The sequence below is a fragment of the Mustela lutreola genome, chromosome 17 (genome assembly GCF_030435805.1).
Source record: "Mustela lutreola isolate mMusLut2 chromosome 17, mMusLut2.pri, whole genome shotgun sequence".
In the NCBI taxonomy this organism is placed as follows: domain Eukaryota; kingdom Metazoa; phylum Chordata; class Mammalia; order Carnivora; family Mustelidae; genus Mustela; species Mustela lutreola.
The window spans coordinates 21,966,212-21,981,497 of NC_081306.1; the positions used below are offsets into that span (position 1 = coordinate 21,966,212).

A 15,286-nucleotide genomic window follows, 5' to 3' on the forward strand; every position below is an offset into this window, starting at 1 on the left:
GGTCACTGGTTTACCTCATGGGTTTGGGGGGGGGGGGCGGTGGGTCCAAGCTGACTTTATGGAGATCTGGGGTCCAAGAGAACAGCAGCGGTTGACACCCTGGGAGCTGAGAGGGTGGGTGGCCTGGCACAGGGTAGACTTTCAGGAAACCCTTCAGAGCTCTGCTACCTGGCCCGATGGAGCGTAGTAACAAGCGAGCGCCTACCGGTGTGAACCTGCGGCTCCCCTCCCAAGTAGACTTCTCTCAAGAGAAATGAGTGCCTGGGTCCCCGAATGGCTGCGTGGGAACCAGAACGTCCATGCAGGTATTATTTACAGCGCTCCCAACCTGGAGACCGCACAGTGTCGCTCAACTGCGAAACAGACACACAGGGGTGTATTCTTAGGACAACGCACCGACAATGAGCGCGCGCGGCGGGACGGCCCGACCGACGGGCTGCTGAGCCGCAGGAGCAGCCCGTGCTTACGTCCCGGCGCTGAGACCATCTGGAAAGGCAGGGGAGGCTGTGACTCACCCCGCGGCGACAGGCTCGGGGAAGTGGCCGGGGGAGGGGATCACTCGAGCCTGGAGAGGGGCAGCCAGGCAGCTTTCTGCCTCGACGGAGAGGCCCCGGCGCGATCCGGGCCGCGTTTGCCCGGGCGTCTATGCCGCTGCGCGGCACACCGGACGCGCGCACTTCACTGAGGTTGTGCCTCACGAGAGTCGGCCGGGGCCCCCGCAGCACCGCGGCCGGCGAGCGGGGTCGCGCGGCCCCGAGCCCGGCGCCGGCAGTTACCGGCTCACGTGACCCCTGAGGCAGCCCCAAGCGCCCGGTCCTGCTAAGGCCCCGGGAGGGGGCTCCGCGCACGTCTGGAAGCGGGAACGCCGGGCCCGCCGGGACAGAGCCCCGGGCTGGCCCTCAGCAGCGGCCTTACTCCGCCACGCGCCAGCGGCGTGTCCGCGACGTGTCCCGGGCGGAGGGCACCGCCCGGCGCCGCCCACGCGAAGGTGCGGACGTGACCCGGGCCCGAAGGGGACAGCGGCTCCCCGCCCCCCTCCACGTCCTGCGGGCTCCGGACCGTGGAGAAGCCAGCCAATCCGCAGCCGGCCCAGCCCGGGGTCACTCCATTAAAGGCTTCCGTCACCTAAGCTGACCACGCGCCACCAATGGGCGAGCCGCCCGGGGGCCGCCAATGAGCAGCAGCCTTACGGCCAGCGCCGGCCCGGGGCTGCTCTGCAGCGTTTCCGCAGTGAACGCTCCACTCCGAATGCCGGTTGGCTCCCTGCCAGCCAATCAGCGGGGAACCCCGGGCCCGTCAGCCAATGGCCGCCCGTCTCCCCGCGCCGGGCCGCGACGGTTGGCGCTGAGCTCCCGCAGCCCGCGGGAGGCGGGGGCGGATTGGCGCAGGCGGTGTCCAATGGGCGGCGCGCGCGAGCAGCGGAGCCAATGAGCGCGCCGGGGGCGGTGCGGGCGCGGCGGCGGGCGGCTGCAAGGAGCGGCCGGTGGCGGCGGCGGCGGCGGCCGGTGGCGGCGGCGGCCATGGCGGCGGCGGAGGCCGGCGGTGACGACGCCCGCTGCGTGCGGCTGAGCGCCGAGCGGGCCCGGGCGCTGCTGGCCGACGTGGACACGCTGCTGTTCGACTGCGACGGCGTGCTGTGGCGCGGCGAGACGGCCGTGCCGGGCGCGCCCGAGGCCCTGTCGGCACTGCGGGCCCGCGGCAAGCGCCTGGGCTTCATCACCAACAACAGCAGCAAGACCCGCGAGGCCTACGCCGAGAAGCTGCGGCGCCTGGGCTTCGGCGGCCCGGCGGGGCCCGGCGCCGGCCTCGAGGTCTTCGGCACGGCCTACTGCACCGCGCTCTACCTGCGCCAGCGCCTGGCGGGCGCGCCGGCCCCCAAGGCCTATGTGCTGGGCAGCGAAGCCCTGGCGGCCGAGCTGGGGGCCGTGGGCGTCGCCTGCGTGGGCGTGGGGCCCGAACCGCTGCAGGGCGACGGCCCCGGCGCCTGGCTGGACGCGCCGCTGGATCCCGACGTGCGCGCCGTCGTGGTGGGCTTCGACCCGCACTTCAGCTACATGAAGCTCACCAAGGCGGTGCGCTACCTGCAGCAGCCCGGCTGCCTGCTCGTGGGCACCAACATGGACAACCGGCTCCCGCTGGAGAACGGCCGCTTCATCGCGGGTCCGTGCGGCCCGGGGGCGCGGGCTGGGGGCGGGCCTCGGGCACCTCCTCCTCTCTGACCCCGGGTGCTCCCCTCTCTTCCCTCCCCTACGTCTCCGCCCCGCAGGTACCGGCTGCCTGGTCCGAGCCGTGGAGATGGCTGCCCAGCGCCAGGCCGACATCATCGGGAAGCCGAGCCGCTTCATCTTCGACTGCGTGTCCCAGGAGTACGGCATCAACCCGGAGCGCACCGTCATGGTGGGAGACCGCCTGGACACAGACATCCTCCTGGGCGTCACCTGTGGCCTGAAGACCATCCTGACCCTCACCGGAGTTTCCACTCTAGGGGATGTGAAGAGTAATCAGGAAAGTGACTGTATGTCTAAGAAGAAAATGGTCCCTGACTTCTATGTTGACAGCATAGCTGACCTTTTGCCTGCCCTTCAAGGTTAAAGATTTAGTGTCTTTAATCTCCAGAATAAAACGAATTGAAAACCACTTACCCAAATTAATAGGTGGGGCTTAAGCATCCGCTCAGCTAGGTGGCTTCAAACAGTATACTTGGAGTTAAGTAAAGGCACTAGTTGTTAACCTTGGAAGTAAACGTTTGGGGGGCGATATTGTTTACAGATGCTTCTATTGGAAGATGCACTTTTAAACCTGGAGGGCATTGTGGGGGTCCTGGGCTTCGCGTGCCATTGACAAGGACAGGCTTAGCATCTGTCCAGGATTCAGGTGACCTCAGGGTGGTTACCCAGCCTGCTGATGGGCCCCGGGCAGGTCTAGGGATGTTAGATGTTTCATTGAAGATTTCATTCAGGGATCAGGCCTCCCCCTTCCAGGCCAAAGGGGAGAGCGGTCTGATGATTTTGACTGTTGTGAGAAACTTGTACAAACAGACGCACGGCCTGTTGCTCTGGTGATCTGCAGGGGAGCCTGCTGTGGCGTCCCAGCCCCTCACCTGCAGGGTGGGAGTGGAGGACAGCGCTGCTCCTAATGCTGTCTCCCTGTCCTTGGAGTGCAGGGTGCTGACCTCACCACTGCCCCACACTTCCTTAAAAACCACTCTGATGTCACAATCAAGTGTCTGTTCCGTTTCAGATACCCAGGGCTGCCACACCTTATATGTGATCACGAAGTTCTGTAAACTCAGTCCAGCTAAGCCTCAGCTTTCTCAAATGTGCATTTAAATCCAGCTGATCTGGACTGAGCACATTGTTAACTGAGCGGCCAAGAGTGTGGATGCCTTTGCTGAACTCTGGGCAGCTGTGCAGAGAGCTCAGAGTAGCGTTGGTACCAAAAATTATTTTTTTAAACTTTTGAACTTTTGTGAAACGGTGGAATTGAATCTTAAGTGTGTTAATTAATAGCTGTGCTCTGTCTCGTAGGGAAAATCCCTCCGAAGAAGTCTGCGTGCCCCGCACCCAGCAGCACGGCTAAAGGCACGTGCTGGCCAAGAAATGCCTGACACCCTGGGCGTCCTCTGGGTGGGGGAGGAAAGAGATGTCCCCAGGAACAGGAAATCCTTTCACAAAACATCCAGTCTCTTCCTGTTCTCCTGAACCCTCAGCTGGGGTGGCGGTTACATGCCAGTGGTCCTTGAGGCCACTTCTTTTGGCCCTGGAGTTCTTTGTCGGATGCCAGCGGGAAAACTGGCAGGGTCTGTCTGCTAGCTAAGGGTTCTTGGCAGAGGGCTCCGGCCTTTTTCTGCCTGTTCCCTAAAGTTGCTGACCTGATGAGCGGACCATCCAGCTGCACTTGGCGGGTAGAGCCTGGGAAGCTGTTCTTTTGGCAGACCCCTTCCCAGCACCTCACTCTGTCCCCAGTGGCATTTGCCCACGAGCTTCTCTCCTAGCCGCCGGGGGACTCGTTCCCTCATTCTCAAAGTTCTCATAGCAATAAAGGGTGTCCTGAACCCGCAGCTCTTCCCAGGCCCAGGCTGTCTGGGGATTGGACTTTGCTGTGGGGCATCGTGAGGGCAGCCAGCGCCTGTGCAATTGGTGGTGCTGACGGCTCTGCGAGGTCGGCTCAAGGTGGGTCTGGACATTGAGCAGGCCTGTCAGGGCGTTGTCGCCCACACCAGGAGCACGCAGCAGATGCGGCACGCAGCACCACCTGTCCTGCCAGGCAGTGCCCCCGGAGCCCACGTGCACCCCACCTCTGCCCCTTGTTGCACTGTGTGAACCCAAATGCATATTAAAGTCTCAAACCGCGCTAACTCTGGCGTTCTTTGCCCTTGTTTTGATAGCAGCCTTTGCGCAGAGGCTACAGCTGCCTAGCCTGGGGTGGGGGTGTGGGGGGGGGGTGTTGCTGTTTAAGAAGGAGGCATTCTGGGATTCGTTCCAGAGCTGGGATGCTGACCACCAGGATGCCATCGCATCCCAGGCCCATGACACAGAGGGCTGGCTTCAGAAGAATCAGCAAGACAGAGGCACAAAGGAAAGCCAAGAATAGGAAAGGGCAACAGGGTGAAGGGGTGCGGAGCCCTCACGTCCTGCCAGTGCCAGAAGGAGCCCTGACTCGAAATCCACAGCACCGAGAAGTCAGAGATGTGAGCTGGGAGCAGAGGAAGCCAGTGCGGGCAGGACAGGGCATGGGCTGGCCAACCTGACTGACCATCCCGGGGCGTGTGGATGGGCCTGTTGGCTGCGAAGAAGCTGTCCTGCTCCCAGTCCCACGTGCTGCGGACTGCCCTTTGGCCCGGCCCATCTGAGGGGCTGGGAAGTGGCCAGGGGTATGGGCGATGTTAGGACAGAGGCAGCGTGGACTCCCATACAGCATTCGTGGAACACGTTTATTGACGGCCTGAGCCCTGGGAATCCAGGAATAACCTGAGACACTGGTTAGAAAAATGCAGTCTGTCCCCAGCCAGACTCTAAAGTTGTCCTTCCTGGACCTGGGCTGCCCTTCGTGCCAATCCATGGGACTTGATTTCCTTGACCGCTGGTGGCGCTCTTCACCCTCTTGGGGCCCCGCACTCTCCAGTCTGCACAGGCCGGGTGTCCAGAGAGCCAGGCACCATGACAAACACCCTCCACCCCAAGCAGGGGGAGCTGTCCTGGCTCCAGGAGAGGAGGGGGCCGGGACGGTGGCTTGGCTCATCACGGCTGTACTAAGGTTTCCCTAGCTGACTCCAAGGGGCGGCAGACAATCCCGCATTGTCACCAGGGCTGTGCCATGGAGCAGAGGCGCTGCGGTGAGAGCCCCGGGCCTGGGCTTGTCCAGGTGAGTGCCTGCAACCACCCAGTGCCCTCTAGGACGGGAGACCCTGGGCATGCCCTGGGTAGGGGATGGGAGCGCAGGACCTACCTCATGCACCTCAGCCCCTGCCTTCCTGACCCAGCCTGCTCTCCAGTCTCTGTTCCAGGCCCCACAGACTGCAGTGTGCCCCCAGGTGAAGGCCAAGGCCTGCCCTGCGGGCTGGAGGAGCCCCGGCCTGCTGCTGCTGCTGCTGCTGGCACTGGCCACTGCTGGGGCTGTGGCCGGAGGACTTCTTGGCTTTGCTCACAGTCCCCCCAAGGTGCTCTCCTCCCGGGAACCTGGCCTGGGGCACAGACAGTGGGAAAGGGAAGAAAAGGCCAGGACCTCCCGGCCCTCCAGTGGAGCCAGGACTCAGAGCAGTGGCTGGAACACTGGGAGGTGGGGGGGTGGGGGGAGGTGGTGTCGGGGGCTGCCCCAGCCTGACCAGTGAGCTCTGGCTCCCCCATCTCAGCCTCTGCTGCAGATGCTCCGTCTGACCCCCCCAAGCCCTGGGGCACCCCGGTCCAACCAAACTGCACAGGTGGATGCGGCCCGAAATGTGGCAACCATCCAGGTGACCTCGGCTCAGAGCAACCGCAGCTGGGCAGTGCTGTTCGACGGGCAGAGCGTGAGTGGGATGGGGGAGCGGTCAGCACCCGCAGAGGCTCAGGTGGCCCTGCCTCACCCGCCTGCCTCCCTAGGGCTGCGTCTGTTACCGCCCCTCGGAACACCCGGCCTGCTTCCTCTGCCCAATGGAGCCCCGAGACCGTGAGACCCTACAGCTGCTGGTGAACACGTCCAGGGTAAGCAGCCCCATGCGGCCAGGCTCCCCAGGCCAGGGGGCAGACAAAGGGTCCTGTGTACAGCCCAGGCCTGGGGCAGGCTGGAGCTCTGGTTTCAGGGAACAGAAGGCCTGTCTTCTCTTTGCCGAGGCCGCTGACAAGAGCTGAGGATGGTGTTGGCCCCAGGCCAAATGCCCAGGGACTCACAGGCATGGCCCCAGCCTGGGGGAGCACCGGTACCCCCACGCCCTGGCCCACCAGAGCCTCGTCTGCAGGGCCACGGGCCCCCTGGCCCCAGCCAGGACACCCATTACGCCCAGGAGCTGCTAGCAGTGCTGGGGAGCCGCGAGGTGGACCCTGCCCAGGTGGGCGACTCTGTGCGGTATCTTTGCAGCAAGACGCCCATTTACTGGGCCCGCCGAGCAGAGGGTAAGTCAGGAGCTGTTGTGGGGCCCGGGCGGAAGGGGTTGGAGCTGCGTGGGGCTCACGCAGGCCCCTCCCCCCAGGGCCCCAGAGGCAGCGGCTCATCTACCTGTGCATCGACATCTGTTTCCCCAGCAACATCTGCGTGTCTGTCTGCTTTTATTACCTCCCAGACTAAGTGCCGCACCCGGCCAGCCCCCCAGGCCGACCTCGTCGCAGGTCATGGAGGGTGGCTGCGGGCAGGAATTAATAAATGCTCCACCTGGCCGTGACACTGTTCTCTGGGGCCTCAGGACACAAAATGGGCAGGGCAGAGAGAGCACGGGCTTGGGGTTGGGCCCCAGCCTGGGACCCTGTGGGCCCTGTGGATCTGGAATTTTGGAAGCAAGTGAAGGCTGGCTAGGCTTCTGGGCCTCGTCACACCCACAGAAGCAATGGGAGCTAAGAGAACCCCAGGGCATGCTGGCCTGGCCAGTCACAGCCAGCCGCGGGGTCCAGCGGGCTCGAGGGTGAGGGGTTCACACTGGCCTGGGCAGCTGAGCACATCTAGTCCACAGGTGTTCCCTGGACAGCCGCCTACAATCCAGGGGGCCACGGGCTAGCCCAGCACGCTGTCGTTGAAGGCCAAGCAGACGACAGCTTTCTGGTGGCCACCATACTCTCTCTTGATCTCTCCTGTCTCCACACACCAGAGCCGGGCCAGGTTGTCAGACGAAGCTGCAGGGAGGGATGGGGGCAGGAGCTCAGGGCGAAGCCCCAAGCTGGGGCCCACCGCAGCAGGAGCTGGCCAGCGCTAGGTGGTGGTGGCCGGGCGGGCAGGGGCTCACCGGTGACGATGTACTGCGAGTCCCCCGAGAAGGCACAGCCCCACATCCAGCCGCGCGAGGACTCCCCCGGGTTGCCGCTCTTGATGCTGAGCTCCGTCATTAGGGAGAAGTTGGACGTCCTCCAGATCTTGCACGTCTGGTCGGCTGAGCACGTGGCCAGAAGCCTAGGGGCAGACATGAGTGCAGCGGTGGGGTCGTCAGCAGCCACTCCCACCTTCACCCCGGTGCCATGCAAGGGCTCCACCCCTCTGCAGACCCCCTACGCACGTAGAATCAGGGCTGAAGCGGCACTGCAGGGCATAGCGGGTGTGCGCTGGGATCTTGGTCTTGGGGATGAGCTGTGTCACCTCGTCACCAATGCCCCCAGTCAGGTTCCAGACGTAGCAATTCCCCTGCAATTGGAGGGGGGTCATGGGACACCTGGACCCTTCGGTCTGACACCTGGGAAGGGAGGTCCTCATGGCTAGACCCAGATGCAGGGGCCGCCGTCCCACTGGGGGCTGCACACCGGGATCTGGGGGCTGAGCACACATGGAAGGCACAGCTGCGCCTGGCTGCAGGGAGCTCCAGGCAGGCTGAGAGCCAGAGGCCATGCCTGGCCTTCGAGCAGAAAGCTGCTGGCTCGCAGGAGGGTGAAGGACGAGATGGGAGCGAGACACGTCAGATGGAACAGCTGGAGGGTGACGTGGGGATGCTACGGGACCAGTGAGTTGAGAAGTAAGGGACTTTAAAGGGGAGAAGATGAGGCCGGATGGGAGAGCGGGGCCACACTGCAGTGTCCCACAGCCACAGCAAGGACCCAGGGTGCCAGGGGGTCTATGCAGGGAATGCTGGCGTTGGCGGGCACTGAAGGAGTGCCGTGTGGAGGCAGAGCCTCAGAAGGAGGGTGGCCGCTGAACGGGGAGCGGAGGCAAACGTGGGCCAGGAGGAGCCGGAGAGGAGAGGGAAGTAGACAGACTCGAGAAGTTGTGGAGGTGGAAGTCACGCCCGCTGGCTGAGCTGTGCAGTAGTGAGAGGGGGCGTCAGCAGCGACACCCCGCTTTCTGGCTTGGCTGGCTGGCTTGGATCTGGAGCCCAGGATGAGGAAGCAAGCCCAGTGGGGGGTGGGGGGAGTCTGAGGAGCATCTGGGGACTGAGCCATGTGCAGGGAATCGGGAAGACCAGGGACTGGGTGCTGAGCCAGTTTCCCCCGGCACACGCGCACCCGAGACTCACGGTGCTGTTGACGGCTGCCATGTAGCTGGCGTCAGGGTCAATGTGGGCGGACGTGATGGAGACCTCAGGCTCAGGTATCAGCTGCTCGTTGTGGTCCGTTTTCAAGTCCCAGATGTGGATGGCACCACTCTGGTCCCCCACAATGAGCTCCGCCTGGGGTGCAGGGGAGGTGAGGAAGGGCCAGTCCCCTGCCTTCCAGAGCCCCATGGTGCCCGGCCCTGGCAGCGCCCCTCACCTGGTTGGGGTGCAGGCACACGCAATTAATGGGTGCATTCACCTGGAAGATCCGCTGGCACTGCAGGTTCCGAGACCTTGGAGGCACATGCGCTCTACTGGGTGCTGCTGGCACCCCCAGACACTCTTTTCCCGCCATTTATGCTCGTTCCTCTGCTGACTGCAGTGGCATCACACCACACACCAGCTAGACTCCCCCCGCCTCCCAGGAGCAGCCCCTCAGGCCGCGCTTGGGGGACTCACTCTCCAGAGCTCCTTGGAGGATCAGGTTGAGACAGGGCTCATCTTTGTGAGGCTTCACCACCTGCCCTACTCCGCTTTCGTCACCACCCTCAGCAAATCACCCGCAAAGAAAACCCCATCTGGGTCTCTGCTTGGAGGGTCCTGGCCTGAGACAGCCCCGGCCTGGCCCCCCACCCCAGCACACCCGGCAACAGGCCCCTCCTGCCCACTGCCCCACACCTGAGGTCCCAGATCCGCGCTGTGCAGTCCTCCCCCCCCGTGTACATCCAGCGGCCGTCCTCATGGAAGCCCACAGATGCGATGTTCTTATTGACCCCGTCGTAGCTGATGATGGGGTTCGGATTGTTGGAGCTGAGATCATACATGCGAATGTGCTGGTAGCCTAGGGACACAGGCTGAGCTGCAGGGTGGCTGTGCCCAGGCCAGCCCAGCAGGGATCAGGGGTCGGGTAGATGGTACAGCTACCTGCAGCGGCGATCATGCTGCGGTCAGGCGTGATCTCCAGGGCGTTCACCTGCTAGGTCTGTTAAGGAGGAGGACAAACAGAGCCCTCGAGCCCCCGCCCCCATCTGGCTTGGCTGCTGCAGCCTTTCCACCTGAGGCACCCCTTCCTTTCCCCAGGCTGCTGCTCCCACCAGGCATCCTTCCCAGCACCGCCCTCCCCAACTCCGCGGTGAAGGATACAGAGTCCTGATGCTGAACCGTGCGCGTGCAGATCCCACTGTGGGCCTGCCAGAACCGCACCGTGTGGTCATAGCCCGCAGTGGCCAAGATCACCGGGTCACTGCCCACTGTGCCAGGGGACGTGTTCATGGTGTGGAAGAAGAATCGCCCGCACAGTACGCACTTCTGAAAGGCGGGGGTCAAAGCTCAGAGCATCTGCAGAGAGAGGGGTGTGCAGAATTTACGGAATACTCTCTAAGTCCACTCGCTGCTGAGAGATAGGCAATAGCATTCCCATTTTAGAAATGTGGAAACTGAGGCTCAGAGGCTCAGGGAACGCATGACAACCTGCGGAAGCGCGCGCTTCGTTCCCCGCCCTACGGACCCGGCCGGGACGCCAACCCCACCCGCCGCCGGCAGGGGGCAGTCGCGCCCGGGGCGCCGCTCTGCCGCAGGGGCAGAACGCGCATGCGCAAGGACGGCGGACGGGCCGGAGAGCCGAAAGCAGCGGCTACGCATGCGTAGCAGGCCGGCGGCTGAGCCTGATGGGAGGGGGTGCTCTCTGGCCAGGCCCTCGGGCTCCCCCGTGCTCCGCCGACAGCCCTGGCTTCGTCCCGCTGGGCCAGCTTCCCCACGCGCGCTCTCCCGGCCACCCAGCGGCGGCTTTGTGGCCCAAGTCCCGCGGCCCCCCCGTACCTTACACGCGGCTCTGCGCTCCGCCGCGCCTCAGGACGGCGAGCGGAGCGAGAGCGAATCGATAGAGGCTGCGGCCGAGCGTAGAGTTATCGATGGGCCCTTAAGGCGACACCACGGGACTTACGCGGGGGTGTTGGGGCGAGACCAACGTTCTGGGGCGGGAGGGGCCAGTAGAGGCCTCGGTGATGCCTGGCCGCAGCCTTCTCCTCGCGGGCACCGCACCCTTCAGACCGCTACCCGTTTTCCAAACTTGGTCCCGAGGCGGGGCCGGGACCAACCCCTCTCCTCCATCCCCTCCTCCCCACCCCTCGGCTAGGATGCCCAAGTAAGTTGGAGGACTCCCGCCCAGTTAACGTTTGAATTGCAGGTAAACAAGAGTCATTAGAGGTTTTGGTATAAGTATATCCCAAATACCGCATGAGATATACTTACCCTAAAAAGTTACCCGTTGTTTATGGGGAATTCAAACGTAACTGGGCGTTCTGTAGTTTTATTTGCTAGACATGACAGTCCTAAGTCTGGGCGCTTTCGGTCCTGTTCAGCCCTGACCTGACCCGCTTGTCTGCCCACTCAGCCTCAGTGACCCCTCCAAAGCTGGGGTCCCTCATGCCTCCTGTGCCATTTAGCGCTCCCACACTCCAGGCACTGTGACCTCAGCTCTCCTGCGTTTCTTTTTTCCCCCACGATGCTGAGAAACGCAGCTGCACACAACTCCCTTCCTTCCTCTGGCTCCTTGACCAAGGCCTCAAATCTCCACTAAGCCCCCAGGCCCTGAGTGGCAGGAACCTTCCCCCATCCCTTCCATGCCTCCCTCCTTCCTTCCCCGCAGCCCGGAGCCCCCCACACTCCGGCAGACACTCTTCACGGCTCTCCCCACCTCTCTAACTCCTGTGTCCTCACTTCCTGCTCACTCCTCAGCCCACTGTCGTCTTTGGCCCCGGCTCTCCAGTGGAAGTATCGCAAGGTCACTGGTGGCCTCACACCGACAAGCCCGCTGGATACTTTTCCTTTCACATCTTGACACATCTGCGCAGCAATTGACAGTGCTGGTCCTGAAATCTCCCTCGCTGCTCAGCTTCCTGCCAGTCTTTCTCTGCCTTCCCTTAGAGCCTGGTCCCCTCCAGGGTTCTGGTCTCTGCATGCCTTTCAAACCGAGGGGCCTGTGTGCTCTCCAGGACTTCCAGTACCACCCGTGTTGGGAGGCCTTCCGCCCTGTCTCTAGGTCAGACACGCCTACCTGATAGACAGTCCCCAGACAGCTCTGCTTCCCATGGCCGAGACCACTCATTATGGAGCTCCCCCAAACGGCTTCCCCTTCTGTGTGCCAGAGCCCCTCCCGTGTTACAGCTTGGCATGATCCAGTGGCGTCCGTCACCCCCTCTGCCAGAACTGCCTCCTACCCCACCTCCTGCCTGCACTTCTGCCCCCATGCAGGCTGTCTTTCACATTGCAAAGTGGTCTTTTAAAATTCGAGACGCTTTCATGGGTCCCCCTTACCCTCCAGACCCCTGGCCCCTGCCAACTGTGCAACTTTCTCTCCTCTCCATTCCAGAGGCTCCATGCTCTATCCTGCCGGCGTGGACAATAGCCTTGGGCTTCGACCCCCACTACACGCTCCCTTCTGAGCTGTCGCCTGTGCCCCACTGAGGATGCGCGCCCGGATACCTCTTTACATGCCACACTTGGGGTGGTCAGCACCTTTGTAGTGTCTGTAGGAAGCATTATGCTGGTGTTTTTGTTTTCATTGAGGTAAAATCCACACACTGTGAAGCTAACCATTTTTTAAGGTTTTATTTATTTTTTACTTATTTTACAAGATTTTATATATTTATTTGACAGAGAGAAAGCACAAGCAGGGTGAGCAGGAGAGAAAGAACCATTTATTTATTTGACAGAGAGCGAGAGTGCGCGACCTGGGGCTCAATCCCAAGATCCCGGGATCATGACCTGAACCGGAGGCAGACGCTTCACCGACTGAGCCAACCAGGCGCCCCTTATTTATTTTTTTAAGTGATCTGTACACCCAGCCTGGGGCTTAGACTCATGAACCTGAGATCAAGAGTCACATGCTCTTCCACCTGGGCCCGGGAGGCACCTCTGAAATTCACCATTTTTAAAGTGAAAAATTCGGGGACGCCTGGGTGGCTCAGTTGGTTGGACAACTGCCTTCAGCTCAGGTCATGATCCCGGAGTCCCGGGATCAAGTCCCGCATTGGGGTCCCAGCTCCACAGGGAGTCTGCTTCTCTCTCTGCCCTTCTCCTCACTCATGCTCTCTCTCCCTGTCTCTCTCTCAAATAAATAAATAAAAATCTTAAAAAAAAAAAAAAGTGAAAAATTCGGGGCGCCTGTGTGGCTCAGTGGGTTAAAGCCTCTGCCTTTGGCTCTGGTCATGATCCCAGGGTCCTGGGATCCAGCCCTACATCGCATCGGGCTCTCTGCTCAGCAGGAGGCCTGCTTCCTCCTCTCTCTCTGCCTGCCTCTCTGCCTACTTGTGATCTCTGTCAAATAAATAAATAAAATCTTTTTTAAAAAGTGAACAATTCAGTAGCACTTAATACATTCACAGTGCTGTGCAATCACTAATCTCTGTCTACTTCCAGAACATTTTCATCAACCCAAAAGAAAACCTCTGTGCAGTCTTTCCCCTTTACCTCTCCCCGCTCAACCCCCCCACAGCCTCTGGCAAATATCAGTCTACTTTCTGTCGCTGTGGATTTCCTCTCCTGGGTATTGGGTATCCATGGGATCCCACAGCACACGGACTTTGTTCCTGGCTTCTCTTGCTGGGCATCATGTTTTCAGCGTCCCTCCAGGTGCTAGCAGGTGTCAGAGCCTTGTTCCTTTTTATGGCCAAATAATATTCCAGCGTGTGGCTAGACCCCATTTGTCTACCCACTCACCTGCTGACAGACGCTTGACTTCTTTCCCCTTTTTGGCTATTATGAATAATACTGCTGCGAACATTCCCACACGAGAAAGTGTGTCTTTTGAAGTACGTGTTTTCATTTCTCTGTACGCTAGCCGTGGAATTACTGGGTCACATGGTAACTCTATGTTTAACTTCTTGAGGAACCGCCAGACCATGCTGCGCGTTTTCCTGCATTATGCATCAGGTCTTTCTAATGGCTCTGCCGAGGAGAAACCACCCTCATGTGGGAGACAAGGAAACTGAGGCTCAGAGAAGCCGACTCATACATTGCAGTTCGCGCCCGCGGGACACAATGGAACCCATCCTGCTGGCTCAGCTCCCCGCTGACCTTGCCCCTTCTGTGAGCCCCCACACTTGCCTGTCCTCATCCTCCATGCTGAGTACCGGAGCTCTGCTGGGCTCAGAGGCAGCTCTGGGAGCAGCAGTGAATGTGGGGTCAGAAGGCTGGGGGAGTGAGAGCTCTGTGCACTCCGGCACCTGAAGGACATCCAGAGCCATGTGAAGCCCCCAAGGAACCTGGGAGCAGGAGAGAGTGGTGAGGCGGGGGAGGGCTGGAGGACTCCCCCTACGGGTCTCTGCAGTCCCACCTGTGTCCCAGAGGTCAGGCCCTGCTCTGTCGGCCTTTCCTGTGGGCCTCTGGGTAGGGCCTGGGGACCGCACATGTCCCTTGCCTAGGCTGACGAACAGACAAGGCGGGGCTCCCCCCCAGCCTGAGTCCACCCAGCATCTCTGCTGGGTAAGAAGAGGGCCCGGCATCCATAGTTGTTGATCCCCTCTTACGCACCCAGCACCAGCCAAGCCCTTTATCGAGGTGGTGTCCATGAGAACGAGAGCAACCCCGGGCAGCTGACGTGCTGCATGCTCCCCGCAGCCCGTGGGGAGGGTATGTTCGTCCTCCCCGTGTCCTACAGCAGGGCCAGACATCAGGGCTCTGGGCGGGGGGGGAGGCTGGGAGGAGTGCTGGGGAGGAGCACCAGGCTGGGGAGGAGCAGCAGCTGGTGGACAGGAGCGGGGGCTGCACAGGCCGCCAGGGGAGACCGCCATGCAGCTGGGAAGGGGGCCAGCCTGAGCTGCAGTGAGGCAGCCGCCCGGCTCATGAGTCTGGCCAATTCTGCTGGCTCAGCAGCCCCTCCTCCCGGGATCCTCGGAGGCCTGACTTCCTGGAGGGCTGCCCAAGTCCCACGCCTCTGCTTCTTCATCCCCCAGCCAAGCTAACCCCTGTCCTTTGACTGGGGGGAACCGCCGGCAAACGTACATCTCTGTTTTCATGTGGACCCTCCCATGAGCCCTGAGCAGCTGGAAGAACTGCCGGCCCATTTTACAGATGAGGCAGCTGAGTGTCAGGGCCTTGTCCAAAGTTGCCAGGCTGGCCGGTAGCAGATCTCGGGCTTCTTGGGCCCTCCCAGGCCATTACCTTCTCCTGGCAGAGTAAGTCCAGCAGAATGTACAGTACACAGCGCTCTTTTCAGGTCTGTGCTCCTGAAGGTGGACTCCACAGGACATACCCCCTTGTAGGTCCGGGGAGTGACTCTGGGGTGCCTGTCTGTGAAGTGTGGACAGAGCTGGGGGTGGGGGAGCTGCAGGCAGGCCCAGTTTGTTACCCAGAGGAATTAGATTTCTCGTTTGGAACTTGGCTTTTCAGGTCATGATGAGGGTATATTTGTGAAGGAGGGAGAATAGAATATATTTTTCTTACCGAGTTATTAGCATGATTTATAACATTTAAATATCCTGAGATTTGTTGTGTGGGCCTCGGTTTTGTACCCTTGCCCCAGGCTCTGCACATGTTAGGCTCAGTCTGGAGTGTTTTCCCTTAGTTGGCCAAAACATAAGAACGATGGTCAGAACGATAGCCATTTTCTCGTTTGTATTTTTTATAATACTTCGTTTGCCA

The 15,286-nt window shown here is 61.2% G+C and overlaps 3 protein-coding genes across 4 annotated transcripts; 2 read left to right on the top strand and 1 right to left on the bottom strand.

Annotated features, from left to right (window-relative positions):
- The first annotated feature begins 1,468 nt into the window (after positions 1-1,468).
- Positions 1,469-4,357, top strand: PGP (phosphoglycolate phosphatase). The gene is made up of 2 exons (XM_059153886.1): positions 1,469-2,160; positions 2,267-4,357. Exons 1-2 carry the CDS (start codon positions 1,521-1,523, stop codon positions 2,590-2,592), a joined length of 966 nt encoding a protein of 321 aa, XP_059009869.1. The 5' UTR covers positions 1,469-1,520; the 3' UTR covers positions 2,593-4,357.
- Positions 4,358-4,914: 557 nt separating this feature from the next.
- MLST8 (MTOR associated protein, LST8 homolog) lies at positions 4,915-10,571 on the bottom strand. 2 transcript variants are annotated; one of them, XM_059153888.1, is made up of 9 exons: positions 10,463-10,571; positions 9,788-9,982; positions 9,569-9,617; positions 9,323-9,485; positions 8,862-8,937; positions 8,627-8,779; positions 7,679-7,803; positions 7,412-7,575; positions 4,915-7,301 (listed from the first exon to the last, which is right to left on the bottom strand). In XM_059153888.1, the coding sequence occupies exons 2-9, from the start codon at positions 9,914-9,916 to the stop codon at positions 7,183-7,185; spliced, it is 978 nt and encodes a 325-aa protein (XP_059009871.1). In that variant the 5' UTR covers positions 9,917-9,982; positions 10,463-10,571; the 3' UTR covers positions 4,915-7,182. The 2 variants fall into 2 exon arrangements, with proteins under 2 accessions (XP_059009871.1, XP_059009870.1); XM_059153887.1 differs by having other exon boundaries at positions 9,569-9,620.
- BRICD5 (BRICHOS domain containing 5) lies at positions 5,414-6,762 on the top strand. Its single transcript, XM_059153894.1, is given in 5 exon segments — positions 5,414-5,659; positions 5,852-6,007; positions 6,081-6,182; positions 6,437-6,646; positions 6,649-6,762. Coding segments are annotated over 5 exon segments (828 nt in total).
- Positions 10,572-15,286: the final 4,715 nt, after the last annotated feature.

Coding starts and splice junctions, on each gene's coding strand:
- PGP (XM_059153886.1), top strand. CDS start 1,521: ATGGCGGCGGCGGAGGCCGGCGGTGACGACGCCCGCTGCGTGCGGCTG. Junction 2,161..2,266: donor GAACGGCCGCTTCATCGCGG/GTCCGTGCGGCC, acceptor TCCGCCCCGCAG/GTACCGGCTGCCTGGTCCGA.
- MLST8 (XM_059153887.1), bottom strand. CDS start 9,916: ATGAACACGTCCCCTGGCACAGTGGGCAGTGACCCGGTGATCTTGGCC. Junction 9,486..9,568: donor CAGCATGATCGCCGCTGCAG/GTAGCTGTACCA, acceptor CTGTGTCCCTAG/GCTACCAGCACATTCGCATG. Junction 7,302..7,411: donor CTCGCAGTACATCGTCACCG/GTGAGCCCCTGC, acceptor CCCTCCCTGCAG/CTTCGTCTGACAACCTGGCC.